The 14,361-nt window shown below is 35.8% G+C and overlaps 1 protein-coding gene across 12 annotated transcripts in view; it reads left to right on the forward strand.

Moving 5' to 3' along the window:
- The window catches only part of EHBP1 (EH domain binding protein 1), a 367,874-nt gene that overhangs the window by 85,182 nt on the left and 268,331 nt on the right, over positions 1 to 14,361 (forward strand). For all 12 annotated transcript variants that reach the window (XM_032353634.1, XM_032353639.1, XM_032353635.1 and 9 more), the window contains exon 3: positions 6,439 to 6,496. In XM_032353634.1, the coding sequence (XP_032209525.1) occupies positions 6,439 to 6,496 (58 nt within the window). The remainder of the gene's footprint in view (positions 1 to 6,438; positions 6,497 to 14,361) is intronic.

A 14,361-nucleotide genomic window follows, 5' to 3' on the forward strand; every position in this document is an offset into this window, starting at 1 on the left:
GTCATTTAATCTTACAGTTATTGAACCATTGTGTTTTAGAACTAGCTGAGATCTTGGTCATTTCCTCATTTTATAAATTCGGGAATAGGCTCAGAGAAATGGAGACACATTCTGAAGGTCACTCAGGGCCAGAACTAGGAGAAATGTTTCCTCTCTGCTGGTGTTCTCCCCACCATACTGTGTCACCTTGAAAGGGTCTTCTTTTACAAATTCATATCTCCTGGATTAATGCAGATTACTTCCTCTGATTTCTTTCCTTTCAGTACCATTCTAAGGTACTTACCCTGGAGAAAGGGGAATTTTAATTGATGTAGAGGAGAAAGAGTGATCTGAAAAGTATTTGTGGTATTGTTATTGTTTGGACCATAGTGGAGTGGCAAGGTGAAGTTTAAGAAATTGTTTAACCCTGTTCATACTTAATTCTAAACTTAAAAGGGTTGTTTTATTTTAGACAACCCCCCCACATTTAAATAGCTCTCCAGCATAAAATAAGGTATATCTTTATACTTTGTAGAAAATTAAGAAAAGTATATTTTTTAAATGATACATAATTTTACTTTCTAATAGTGGCCACAGTTAGCATTTTGAGATATTTCTTCCTGGTATCTTCTTCCATTATAGAGTATACAAAAAAAAATTAATCTGTATTAAATAAACTTAACATGATATCCTAAGCATGGTCCTATGCTTGTCAGTGTTGTTAAAAAATATATTTAGTGGCTTTATAATTTGTAGTAGACAGATGTACTGTATTAGTCACTCATCTGTTGTTGGATTTTATATTTAAGATGTCATAAATTACAGGCTTTTAAATAAGTCTTAGTGGTTGGGCAGGCTCTTTTTGTCCGTGTATCTATTTTCTGAGATATATATAAGTAGATCCTTCTCTGAATGTTTTTTTGTGTTCTCTGTGTTCCCCAGGTTTGTGCTAGAAATGGGGTACTTTTATTTACTTGCTTGTCTCTCCACTGGTTTGTAAACTTTTAGAGGATCAAGGTTTATCTTTTTCATCTTTGTATCTCCATTGCTCAGCACAGTGCCAGGAACATAATAGGAACATAATATAATATAAAATAATATAATATATTATATATATAATATATATTTGTAATTTAAAAAATTTTTAAAAATGTATCTTTACATTACTAGTGGCAAAGAGGAAGGCAGAAAATTTAGCTTCAGACCAAAGAAAGATACAGCTTACTCTTTCATACTCTGGTTCATTGTAGCTCTCTTATAGTCTCCTTTTTCCACTCCTTATTCCCCTCATTCCTACTCTCTAGTTATAGTATCAAGACCATAGTTTAAGACAAGTCTTGCCACCTTCACATTCAACTTATTCTTGTTCCTTTTTAAGGACTCTGAGGGTAAGTTAGAGGTGTTAAATTTAATTTTTAAAAAATTTTTAATTTGTGTTGTGAAGTTTTCTTCCCTGAATAAACCCACCAAAAGACTTCAGCTTTTTTAATGGAACCCTTTAAATAGATTTCAAAGAAAGGGCATCTGTGTGTACATTTTATGTGCTTGTATATAGAATGTTTGCATATGTAATTATATATGTTTGTGTATTTATATGTCTGTGTTTGTATTATGTGTAAGCCTCCTGGTTACTTAACTTAGGGGATGAGGTAGAAATGTTAAATAGGTGATTGTTGAATTCTCCATGAAACCTGAGTTCTGTCAAATTGTGTTGACTTTTTTGGTAGAAAGTTGTATAATTTTAGCTTCTTCGGTAGTTATATAACACTCTTACAGTACTCTGTCCCTGGCTTCTTGTGTGCACAAATGTAAATATTTAATGGTTCTTTTCTAGTACAGCACAGATGCTTAAAATATTAATTGTGGTCAGCTAATTGTGTGGTAATTGGTACTGTTCTATTGAGAACAGTAAGTCACAGCACCTTTCTTTATTTTAGAACACTGCCGCATGTTGCCCATGATAATGCAAAGGTGGACTAATTTCTAGTAAAGAGCTTTTAAAAATGAAAAATGGGACATGACTTAGAAGCACAAAAAGTTTAATTGTCTCTGGGAGTATTCTCAGATAAGTCATCTATGTTTTATTTACATTCTTGGAACTTCAGGCATTTAGGTTAGGAGACCATCCTTCCTAATTTTTTATGCTAAAATGTTTTCCTGTTCTGAAACACTGAGATCAGGATGGTTGAGAGGAGGGAGGTGCCAAGAAGCTGAGTTAGAGGGAGGGAACAGTCAGGTAGCCTGGATGATGGCTTAGGACGATGGGGTTGGGGTCGGGGCGAAGGGGGAGATACCCCACTGCTGGCATAACATATGCCTCATTAGTGTTTGAAGTCAGGAGGTACAGGGATTGCTTATCAATTTCCCTGTAAAATAGCAGTTCTCAACTTTGCATATTAGAATTACCTGTAGGAATTTTTTAAAAAATCTGCACGTGATGCCAATTAAATCAGATTCTCCAGGAGTGGAACCTAAGCATCAGTATTTTTAAAAGCTTCCCAGGAGTTTCCCATGTGCAGCCAAAGTGCAAATCCCTGTAAAATTCCCGTAAGCTGTAGAAAGGATGTATTGTATAGCTACTGGCTGTAGTTGGACCTCATTAATTATAATTAACCAGTTGGGAATTCCCGTTGGAAACTCAAGATTGATTCGGTAGCAAATGTTCATTGAACCTCAACCTTGTACCAAATTCTTATTAATTGCTAGGAATATAAAGATGAGATATGACTGATAAAGAATTGCAATCTAGTGGAGGAGATAGAAATAATAAAAATGTAATATAGGGCATATTGAATATTTTGGTAGAGGTGTTTTTAAGGTATTACTGGAAATGCAGTAGTAGGAGTAGTTAACTCTGCCTGAGTTGTGGAACATGGAATGGGGTAGAAGTGAAATGAGAAGTAGTCAAGGTTTCACAGAGGAAGTGATGAATTAAGAGTTTATCAGGTGGAAAAAGGAAGAAAGAGGAAGTTTTTGTAAGAAAGGTAGTACCACCCTGTTATGAGGAAGTTGAGAGGCAACATGGGGGGTTTGGCGGGTACGAAAAGAATAAATGAAAAAAGATGGGATCAGAAGGGAGACAAACCATATAGACTCTTAAACTCACAAAACAAACTGAGGATTAGGTCAGGGGGTTGGGTAGGTGGGTAGGGAGAGGGAGGTTAGGTTATGGTCATTGGGGAAGGTATGTGCTATGGTGAGTGCTGTGAAGTGTAAACCTGGTGATTCACAGACCTGTTCCCCTGGGGCTAGTAATACATTATATGTTAATTAAAAAATTAGAAAGGTAGTACCATGCAAAGATGTGGAGAGGTTGAAGGAGTATATGTTCAGATATTTGTAGCTAGAGAAGTAGATTAGGGTCATGTGGTGAAGTGCCTTATAAACAACATTCAGGAATATGGATGTTATCTTGCATGCCAGGTTGTCATAGGGTCAAATGTGTACAGGGTCTAAATAGAAGCTGGTCAGGTGTGAAGCAGTTGATAGTGGAGTCTCTAGTAATCCGGTCAGCATAGACCTTGTTTAGAAGCATTTAAGTAAAAACTTAAAAAAAATTTAAATTCAAGGTAAAATAAAACGGAATACTATTATGGTGAAATGAATCTGTCACATTGAACCTGCAAGGATCAGTTTGTAGTATCTTCAGTATAAGAGATGACTAATAGGATAAAAAACAAGGAAAAGCTGTAAGATTTTATAGCATTTCTAAAGAACTACCGTAGAAATATAATTAAGAATTGGGGTTGCCTGGAGATGTGGGGCTGAGAACATGATGAAAAGGTTAGTGTAGTAATCTAGGTAAAATTTCCAGCAAGCCATAAATACTTTCAAACAGGGTAGCTTACATTTGACTCATTTCCTTTACTGTTAAGCTACCAGCATTGATCATACCTTGTTCCCAGTTCCCTCTTTTATTACTTTACTGCTCCCCACCTTCATTGTCATTTGTTCTGTTCTGCTTCTGTGTTGAACAACCTTTTGTTTGTTTCTGCACTGGTTCACATTCTTAGGTTAACATTCTGATAGTTCATAGAAACTTTCTTCTATTTCATCTGCAATTTAGCTCCTCTGCATCTGGTCATTGCTCCTAACATCTCACTGTGGGAAGACCCGACCAAAGCAAGCTACTGGTTTTAGTTTACATTTGTTGTCTAATTTAATGCCTGACACTCAGAACTAAGCTTAGTCTTAGATGGAGAACCACCTTTTTTTCTATTTATATGATCCTGGTTATTATCACTGTGAGAAACATTGTGCATTTGTTTAGATGGCTCCCTAGTCAAAACAGTTTTATTATTAGAACCTTCCTCCTGTTTTTGGTCTAGCTCCTCATTGGATTCTACCACCTAAAATGAACAAGCATTAACATCTTACAGTTTTCGTGTTGCTTTTTGCATCCTACTGCTTCTGTTATTTAACTGGGATCTATGCATGGTCTTCATATGTGTATGTATGGTCTTCACATGTGTAAAATCGTTTCTTTTTCCTTTTTCCCCCATTCTGCAAATATTTATTGATTATCTGCTTTTTGCCAGGAAGTGTCTAAAAACCATTTCTTAAATGATGGTTTAGCCAGTGTAAAATTCTAAGGGTGATAGCTATTTTCCCTTTGCAACTTGAAGATCATTAGCTTTATTGCCTTTTGGGCTCTGTTGCTGCTAATGAGAAGTTGCTTTCAGTCTAGGATTCTTCTGTTGGTAACCTGTCTTTTGTCTTTTATGGTTTTTCTCTTTATTCTTTCTGCTTTGTAGTTTGTACAGTATCTAGATATTAAATTTATTTTCTAATTATCCTATTCATTAATATATACTTTCTTTTTAAAATTTAAATTCAATTAGCCAACATATAGTACATCATTAGTTTTTAATATGTACTTTCTGTCTAAGGACTCTTGCAATCTGGAGCATTCTTAGCCTTCTCTCTTCAGTATTTTCTTTGCCATTTCCACTGTTCTGAACTTCTAGCATTTCTGTTAGGTGTGTGTACTTCTCAATTTGTCTTTTATGTTTGTTTTAAAACATTTTTATCACTTTATTTTTCTGTGCTGCGTTCTGGGTCAGTTCCTCAGTACTTTTTCATTGGACAGCTCTCTTTGGACAGGTTAATGGTGAATCACTGGGTAAGGAGTTTATGGCTGGTACTCTTTTATATAGGGGTGTGTGTGTGTGTGTGTGTTTAATTAAATGATCGGGTCATCTGGTGACAGGGATTTTTGGGTAAAATAAGTGAGACATAGAAAGTGGTGAAGGTCATCAAGAAGAGTGTATCATTCATTTCTTAGTTAAAAAGCTTTTATCTAAGATTTTAAAATTTTATTTATTTATTTATTTAATTTTTATTTTTTTAAAAGATTTTATGGACATTGGGAAGGTATGTGATATGGTGAGTGCTGTGAAGTGTGTAAGCCTGACTTCACAAACCTGTACCCCTGGGGCAAGTAATACATTGTATGTTAATAATAATAATAATAATAATAATAATAATAATAATAAATTATTTTATTTATTTATTTATTTGACACAGAGAGAGAGAGAGCACGCACAGGCAGGGGGAGCAGCAGGCAGAGGGAGAGGGAGAAGCAGGCTCCCTGCTAAGCAGGGAGCCTGATGTGGGGCTTGGTCCCAGGACCCTGGGATCATGACCCGAACTGAAGGCAGACGTTCAAAAGACTGAGCCACCCAGGCACCCTTATCTAAGATTTTTAAAAGTAAAAATTTAAGGAAAATAACTGATAAGCATAATCTTGATGTTTTCCCTTAACACTAAAGAGAACTTAGCTGTATTAGCTGAAAACAGGTTTTTTGTTTGTTTTTTACTTTATATTAGCAGAAGGTAAAGATGAGAGGTCTGAGAGTTAAAAGACCTGTGTTTCAGACTTGGTTCTGCCAGAGCTTTTGATTAGTTATTTTGCCTATTCTTTAAATTTATAAAATAGAAATAAGAATATATATCTTACATATTTTTTAGTACTGTGTTGTTTTTATGGATTGTTGAGATGATTGATTATAAAAATGTTTTTAAAACCACAAACTTTGTTCATAAGATAAGAGATGCAAAAGTAGTGTAATCCATAGATTAAATTACTTTGGAAGTGCCATTTTTATGAATGTTTTATTGGTATGGCATTCATTTTTAGTGAAGATGTATGTGTGCTTTTCTTTTTAAAATAGTTACCAATTCTAAGTATTTTATTTTGCTTGGTTTGTGCCAATGAATTATCTTGCCAAAGGATTTTTAGAAAAACATGTGGATAAAATATTAGTAATTTAAATTACCTTATATTTGTATTCAGCATTTACTATATTTGAATAATTTACAGAGATTTATTATAAGAATAACTTCTCTATGTTATCTAAAGTAGATGACATTTTTGTCCTTTTAAAGACACTAGAACCAAACTTTATTAATTTGGAATAAATTACCTTAATTACACTTTTTCTTTTTCCCACTTGACAGGCAACCAGATAAACTGGTGGTAGTTTGGACAAGAAGAAGTCGAAGGAAGTCTTCTAAGGTTTGTCTCTTTCCTGAATTTCTTACCCAAATGTTGCATTTAACTTTTAGTGAAATTATGAAGCTTCTCTGGTCCCAATGTAGAATATCTTAAAATATTACTGGGTATTTTGAGTCATTTCCAATTATCAGTCTTCTAAAAAATGACTGATCAGGCATTGTGATCATGTAACTGCAGTTTCTGAAAATTCAGATGCCTGAGTTTTGATCTTGGATGTGGTAGTATCATTGTCATTTAACTTCTCTGTACAACGGTAATCATGAATTAATAATTAAATAGGTAACACTTAACAAAATTGTACCTGGGATTGTTTATTCAGATTCCAAGAGGATGAAATTAAGGCAAACGTAAGGAATGATGAGTTATCTGAGTCCATTCCTGGGCTGCAGGAGAGAAGGAGTTGGATTTTTTTTTTTTTTTTTTTTTTTTTAAAGATTTTTATTTATTTATATGACAGAGAGAAATCACAAGTAGATGGAGAGGCAGGCAGAGAGAGAGAGAGGGAAGCAGGCTCTCCGCGGAGCAGAGAGCCCGATGCGGGACCCGATCCCAGGACGCTGAGATCATGACCTGAGCCGAAGGCAGCGGCTTAAACCACTGAGCCACCCAGGCTCCCGTGGAGTTGGATTTTTAAAAGGTTTTAAGTTTTTACAGTTAAAGCTTTGTGGGGAGCGGAACAGAATTTTTAAATGTTCAATAACAATTCTGCAGCTATGTTAAAAAAATTTATTCTTTAGATAAATATGAATATATTTTTCTAAGCACACAATAACTAAGCATGTTTAGTGGATATTGGTTTTTCCATAGGTAGTCCTGTGCGAGGAAAAAATTTAACTTAAAAAGTTTAATTTAATTAAATTTCAGAATTTTTAGTATTTCAGTGGCGTCTTGTCAAATTTTATTTTTATTTAGCTAAAATTACATGTAGATTTTAATTATACAATGTAATGAGTTTTGATCAATATATACTTGTGTGATTAGTACTCCTATTAGGATATAGACTATTTTCATCACTTTTTCCCTTATGTCTTCTTCCAGTTAATTCCCAGCTATCAGAGGCAACCACTATTCTGATTTTTCTATCACTATAGACTAGTTTTTGAATTTCATGCAAATGGAATCATACAGTAGTACTATTTTTTATGTGGTTTCTTTTGTTCAACATAATGTTTATGAGATTTATTCATACTATTGTGAATATTGGGTTTTTTTAAATTGGTAAGTAGTATTCCATCAAATGATTAAACCACAGTTTGATTATTTATGCCCCTGTTGATGATTTGATTCATTTCTGGTAAATATCCTGAATACTCACTACTGTGAATAAGTCTGGTATAAATATTATGGTACCAGTATTTTAGGGAACAAATACTTTACTTTCTTTTGGGCAAATACATAGGAAGGGAATTTGCTGGGTATTAGTGTTGGCATATTTTTAACTTAATTGTATTTCCAACAGGCACATAGGAGAGGTCCAGTGCATATATCCTGAATGGTATCTTCTTCAAAGCATACATTTATAGTTTGGGGCATTACATTTTAGACCTGTAAGATTTTCTTATCCATTTACAAGGATATGAGAAAGGTCTCTGAAAATAGACTTAGGTTTTTCTCTTTATTGCCAGATATTTGTCACTTTTGCCCCGTGGGTCTTAGGTTTTTATGGAAAGGAACAATATAGGGTCATCCACTAAGTATGATAGATGAATAGGACCATAGCTATGAATGTTAGGCTCTATGTGTTTTTGGCTGTTAAATGAAAGTGATTGCCTCCTTTTAATAATTAGGTACTAATTATTTTCTTAAAAAATATGAAACAGTAAAATACTGTAGATTATAGGTCAATTCACATTACATACCCATATTTGAAGTTTTAAATATACCTTTATTTTATTGCATTTTTGAAAGTCAGATAACTTTTAGGCCCAGATTATTTTTCATATTATATCAAATATTGATTGAATCCAGATGGGAAAATCCAAACATGTGAGGCTACAGGTTGATATTTATTTTGCAGTATTTCCTAGAAGGAATGCTTTCTTGTTTTTTTTTTTTTTTTTTAAGATTTTATTTATTTATTTGAGAAAGAGACAATGAGAGAGAGAGCATGAGAGAGGAGAAGATCAGAGGTAGAAGCAGACTCCCCGTGGAGCTGGGAGGCCGATGCGGGACTCGATCCGGAAACTCCAGGATCATGACCGGAGCCGAAGGCAGTCGTCCAACCAACTGAGCCACTCAGGCGTCCCTAGAAGGAATTATTTCTTGAAATAATTATTATTATTATTATTTCCTTCTGTCCAATTGTGATACTCTTACTATTTCAGATCCCTTCTGTGTATTTCAGAATCATTGTGCTTCCTCTTTAAACATTATAAATGTATTTCTTTTGAAAAATTAAGGAGAACACATAATGTGGTAAGCTCTTTATAGCAAGTGCATAACATGCATATATGAAATGCTCTTTAATAAATTTTACAGAACACCCAAAAGAGGACTTAAAAATCCAGTTCCAGAAATTATGAAAGAAATGATTATGATATTCTGAAAGTTAAGCAGATAGCTGTTTTAATCTTAGGAAACTTGAGATCCACGACATTTTGGAATTCTTTATCAAAACCTTGAGTCTCCAGCTATTTTTTTTTTTAATTAGCTATCAGTTATACTAAATCAAAAGAATAGAACCATTTCTTTTCTTCTGAAAGACAGTTCTATTTTCTGATGGTTTTCCTTTAAAATATACATTATTTGCTCCTGAGTCCCACTGAAATCATTGAGGGGGGAAGAAAGATCTCTGCAACCATTGGCCATTTACTTTTAACTGTGAGTTTAGAAGGAGTTTGAGTTGTATAGAGATTAGTTTTATTTTTTATCATCTATATATCTTATTTCTCTTTCCTGATTCTATCTTTTTTAAATATTGATAGGCTGAAACTTAAAACTGAGATGCAGATAAATGTCAGATTAGAGAGTAAATAAGGCTTGCTACCTTATTTAAAGTTTAGTTCTCAGTTTAGTGCTCACTTTCTTTGGGGACATGACTATCTTTATAGCTGAATATATCTTTTTTATTTTTTATTTATTTATTTTTTTAAAAAAAAATAGACATATAATGTATTTTTATCCCCCGTGGTACAGGTCTGTGAATCGCCAGGTTTACACACTTCACAGCACTCACCATAGCATATACCCTCCCCAATGTCCATAACCCCACCCCACTCTCCCAAACCCCCTCCCCACAACTACCCTCAGTTTGTTATGTGAGATTAAGAGTCACTTATGGTTTGTCTCCCTCCCAATCCCATCTTGTTTCATTTATTCTTATCCTACCCCCTTAACCCCTCATGTTGCATCTCCATTTCCTCATATCAGGGAAACAGTTGTCTTTCTCCGATTGACTTATTTCACTAAGCATGATACCCTCTAGTTCCAGCCACGTCATCACAAATGGCAAGATTTCATTTCTTTTGATGTCGCGTAGTATTCCATTGTGTATATATACCACATCTTCTTTATCCATTCATCTGTTGATGGACATCTAGGTTCTTTCCATAGTTTGGCTATTGTAGACATTGCTGCTATAAACATTCGGGTGCACGTGCCCCTTTGGATCACTACGTCTGTATCTTTAGGGTAAATACCCAGTAGTGCAATTGCTGGGTCGTAGGGTAGTTCTATTTTCAACATTTTGAGGAACCTCCAAGCTGTTTTTCAGAGTAGTTGCACCAGCTTGCATTCCCACCAACAGTGTAGGAGGGTTCCCCTTTCTCCACATCCTCGCCAGCATCTGTCATTTCCTGACTTGTTAATTTTAGCCATTCTGACTGGTGTGAGGTGATATCTCATTGTGGTTTTGATTTGTATTTCCCTGATGCCGAGTGATGTGGAGCACTTTTTTTTTTTTTTAATTTATTTGACAGATCAAAAGTAGGCAGAGAGGAAGGTAGAGAGAGAGGAAGGGAAGCAGGCTCCCTGCCGAGCAGAGAACCTGATGCGTGGCTTGATCCCAGGACTCGGGATCATGTCCTGAGGTGAAGGCAGAGGCCTTAACCCACTGAGCCACCCAGGCGCCCCTGTGGAGCACTTTTTCATGTGTCGGTTGGCCATCTGGATGTCTTCTTTGCAGAAATGTCTGTTCATGTCTTCTGCCCATTTCTTGATTGGATTCTTTGTTCTTTGGGTGTTGAATTTGCTAAGTTCTTTATAGATTTTGGACACTAGCCCTTTATCTGATATTTCGTTTGCAAATATCTTCTCCCATTCTGTCAGTTGTCTTTTGGTTTTGTTCACTGTTTCCTTTGCTGTGCAAAAGCTTTTGATCTTGATGAAATCCCAATAGTTCATTTTTGCCCTTGCTTCCCTTGCCTTTGGCAATGTTCCTAGGAAGATGTTGCTGAGGTTGAGGTCCAAGAGGTTGCTGCCTATGTTCTCCTCAAGGATTTTGATGGATTCCTTTCTCACATTGAGGTCCTTTTTCCATTTTGAGTCTATTTTCGTGTGTGGTGTAAGGAAATGGTCCAATTTCATTTTTCTGCATGTGGCTGTCCAATTTTCCCAACACCATTTATTGAAGAGGCTGTCTTTTTTCCATTGGACATTCCTTCCTGCTTTGTCGAAGATTAGTTGACCATAGAGTTGAGGGTCTATTTCTGGGCTCTCTATTCTGTTCCATTGATCTATGTGTCTGTTTTTGTGCCAATACCATGCTGTCTTGATGATGACAGCTTTGTAATAGAGCTTGAAGTCCGGAATTGTGATTCCACCAGCTTTGGCTTTCTTTTTCAATATTCCTTTGGCTATTCGAGGTCTTTTCTGGTTCCATATGAATTTTAGGGTTATTTGTTCCATTTCTTTGAAAAAGATGGATGGTACTTTGATAGGAATTGCATTAAATGTGTAGATTGCTTTAGGTAGCATAGACATTTTCACAATATTTGTTCTTCCAGTCCAGGAGCATGGAACATTTTTCCATTTCTTTGTGTCTTCCTCAATTTCTTTCATGAGTACTTTATAGTTTTCTGAGTGTAGATTCTTAGCCTCTTTGGTTAGGTTTATTCCTAGGTATCTTATAGTTTTGGGTGCAATTGTAAATGGGATTGACTCCTTAATTTCTCTTTCTTCTGTCTTGTTGGTGTAGAGAAATGCAACTGATTTCTGTGCATTGACTTTATATCCTGACACTTTACTGAATTCCTGTACAAGTTCTAGCAGTTTTGGAGTGGAGTCTTTTGGTTTTTCCACTTATAGTATCATATCATCTGTGAAGAGTGATAGTTTGGCTTCTTCTTTGCTGATTTGGATGCCTTTAATTTCCTTTTGTTGTCTGATTGCTGAGGCTAGGACTTCTAGTACTATGTTGAATAGCAGTGGTACAAGCCTGCCGAGTTCCTGACCGTAGCGGAAAAGCTTTCAGTTTTTCTCCATTGAGAATGATATTTGTGGTGGGTTTTTCATAGATGGCTTTTATAATATTGAGGTATGTGCCCTCTGTCCCTACACTTTGAAGAGTTTTGATCAGGAAGGGATGCTGTACTTTGTCAAATGCTTTTTCAGCATCTATTGAGAGTATCATATGGTTCTTGTTCTTTCTTTTATTGATGTGTTGTATCACATTGATTGATTTGTGGATGTTGAACCAACCTTGCAGCCCTGGAATAAATCCCACTTGGTCGTGGTGACTAATCCTTTAATGTACTATTGAATCTTATTGGCTAGTATTTTGGTGAGAATTTTCACATCTGTGTTCATCAAGGATATTGGTCTATAGTTCTCTTTTTTGTTGGGATCCTTGTCTGGTTTTGGGATCAAGGTGATGCTGGTCTCATAAAATGAGTTTGGAAGTTTTCCTTCCATTTCTCTTTTTTGGAACACTTTCAGGAGAATAGGAATTAGTTCTTCTTTAAACGTTTGGTAGAGTTCCCCTGGGAAGCGGTCTGGCCCTGGGCTTTTGTTTGTTTGGAGATTTTTGATGACTGTTTCGATCTCCTTACTGGTTATGGGTCTGTTCAGGTTTTCTATTTCTTCCTGGTTCAGTTGTGGTAGTTTATATGTCTCTAGGAATGCATCCAGGGAATGATCCCAATCTTTTGATACCAGTTGAGACCTGATTTAGGACCCAGGATGTGATCTATTCTGGGGAATGTTCCATGTGCACCAGAGAAGAATGTGTATTCTTTTGCTTTGGGATGAAATGTTCTGAATATCTCTGTGATGTTCATCTGGTCCAGTGTGTCATTTAAGGCCTTTATTTCCTTGTTGATCTTTTGCTTGGATGATCTGTCTATTTCAGTGAGGGGAGTGGTAAAGTCCCCTACTATTATTGTATTATTGTGGATGTGTTTCTTTGATTTTGTTATTAATTGGTTTATATAGTTGGCTGCTCCCATGTTAGGGGCATAGATATTTAAAATTGTTAGATCTTCTTGTTGGACAGATCCTTTGAGTATGATATAATGTCCTTCCTCATCTCTTATAGTCTTTGGCTTAAAATCTAATTGATCTGATATAAGGATTGCCACCCCTGCTTTCTTCTGATGTCCATTAGCATGGTAAATTGTTTTCCACCCCCTCACTTTAAATCTGGAGGTGTCTTCGGGTCTGAAATGAGTTCTTGTAGGCAACATATATATGGGTTTTGTTTTTTATCTATTCTCATACCTGGTGTCTTTTGATTGGGGCATTGAGCCCATTAACATTCAGGGTAACTATTGAGCGATATGAATTTAGTGCCATTGTATTGCCTGTAAGGTGACTGTTACTGTATATAGTCTTTGTTCCTTTCTGATCTACTACTTTTAGGCTCTGTCTTTGCTTAGAGGACCCCTTTGAATATTTCCTGTAGAGCTGGTTTGGTGTTTGCAAATTCTTTCAGTTTTTGTTTGTCCTGGAATCTTTTTATCTCTCCTTCTATTTTCAATGACAGCCTAGCTGGATATAGTATTCTTGGCTGCATGTTTTTCTCGTTTAGTGCTCTGAATATATCATGCCAGTTCTTTCTGGCCTGCCAGGTCTCTGTGGATAAGTCTGCTGCCAATCTAATATTTTTACCATTGTATGTTACAGACTTCTTTCCCCGGGCTGCTTTCAGGACTTTCTCTTTGTCACTAAGACTTGTAAATTTTACTATTTATGGCGTGTGGACCTAATTCTTGTTGATTTTGAGGGGGTTTCTCTGCACCTCCTGGATTTTGATGCTTGTTCCCTTTGCCATATTAGGGAAATTGTCTACAATAATTCCCTCCAATTTACCTTCTGTTCCCCTCTCTCTTTCTTCTTCTTCTGGAATCCCAATTATTCTAATGTTGTTTCATCTTATAGTGTCACTTATCTCTCGAATTCTCCCCTCGTGGTCCAGTAGCTGTTTGTCCCTCTAGCTTCTTTATTCTGTCATTTGGTTTTCTATATCACTAATTCTTTCTTCTGCCTCATTTATCCTAGGAGTGAGAGCCTCCATTTTTTATTGCACCTCATTAATAGCTTTTTTTAATTTCAACTTGATTAGATTTTAGTTCTTTTATTTCTCCAGAAAGAGCTTTTATTTCTCCCGAGAGGGTTTCTCTAATATCTTCCATGCCCTTTTTGAGCCTGGCTAGAACCTTGAGAATCGTCATTCTGAACTCTATATCTGACATATTACCAATGTCTTTATTGATTAGGTCCCTAGCCTTCGGTACTGCCTCTTGTTCTTTTTTTTGTGGTGAAGTTTTCCGCCTTGTCAATTTGTTCAGATAACAGTATATGAAGGAGCAAGTAAAATACTAAAAGGGTGGCAAAGACCCCAGGAAAATACGCTTTAACCAAATCAGAAGAGACCCCAAATCGTGGGGGGGAGAATGGGGATAAAAAGAGGTTCAGAAAAAAAAAAAGGA

This window comes from Mustela erminea, chromosome 7, assembly GCF_009829155.1.
Source record: "Mustela erminea isolate mMusErm1 chromosome 7, mMusErm1.Pri, whole genome shotgun sequence".
NCBI lineage: Eukaryota > Metazoa > Chordata > Mammalia > Carnivora > Mustelidae > Mustela > Mustela erminea.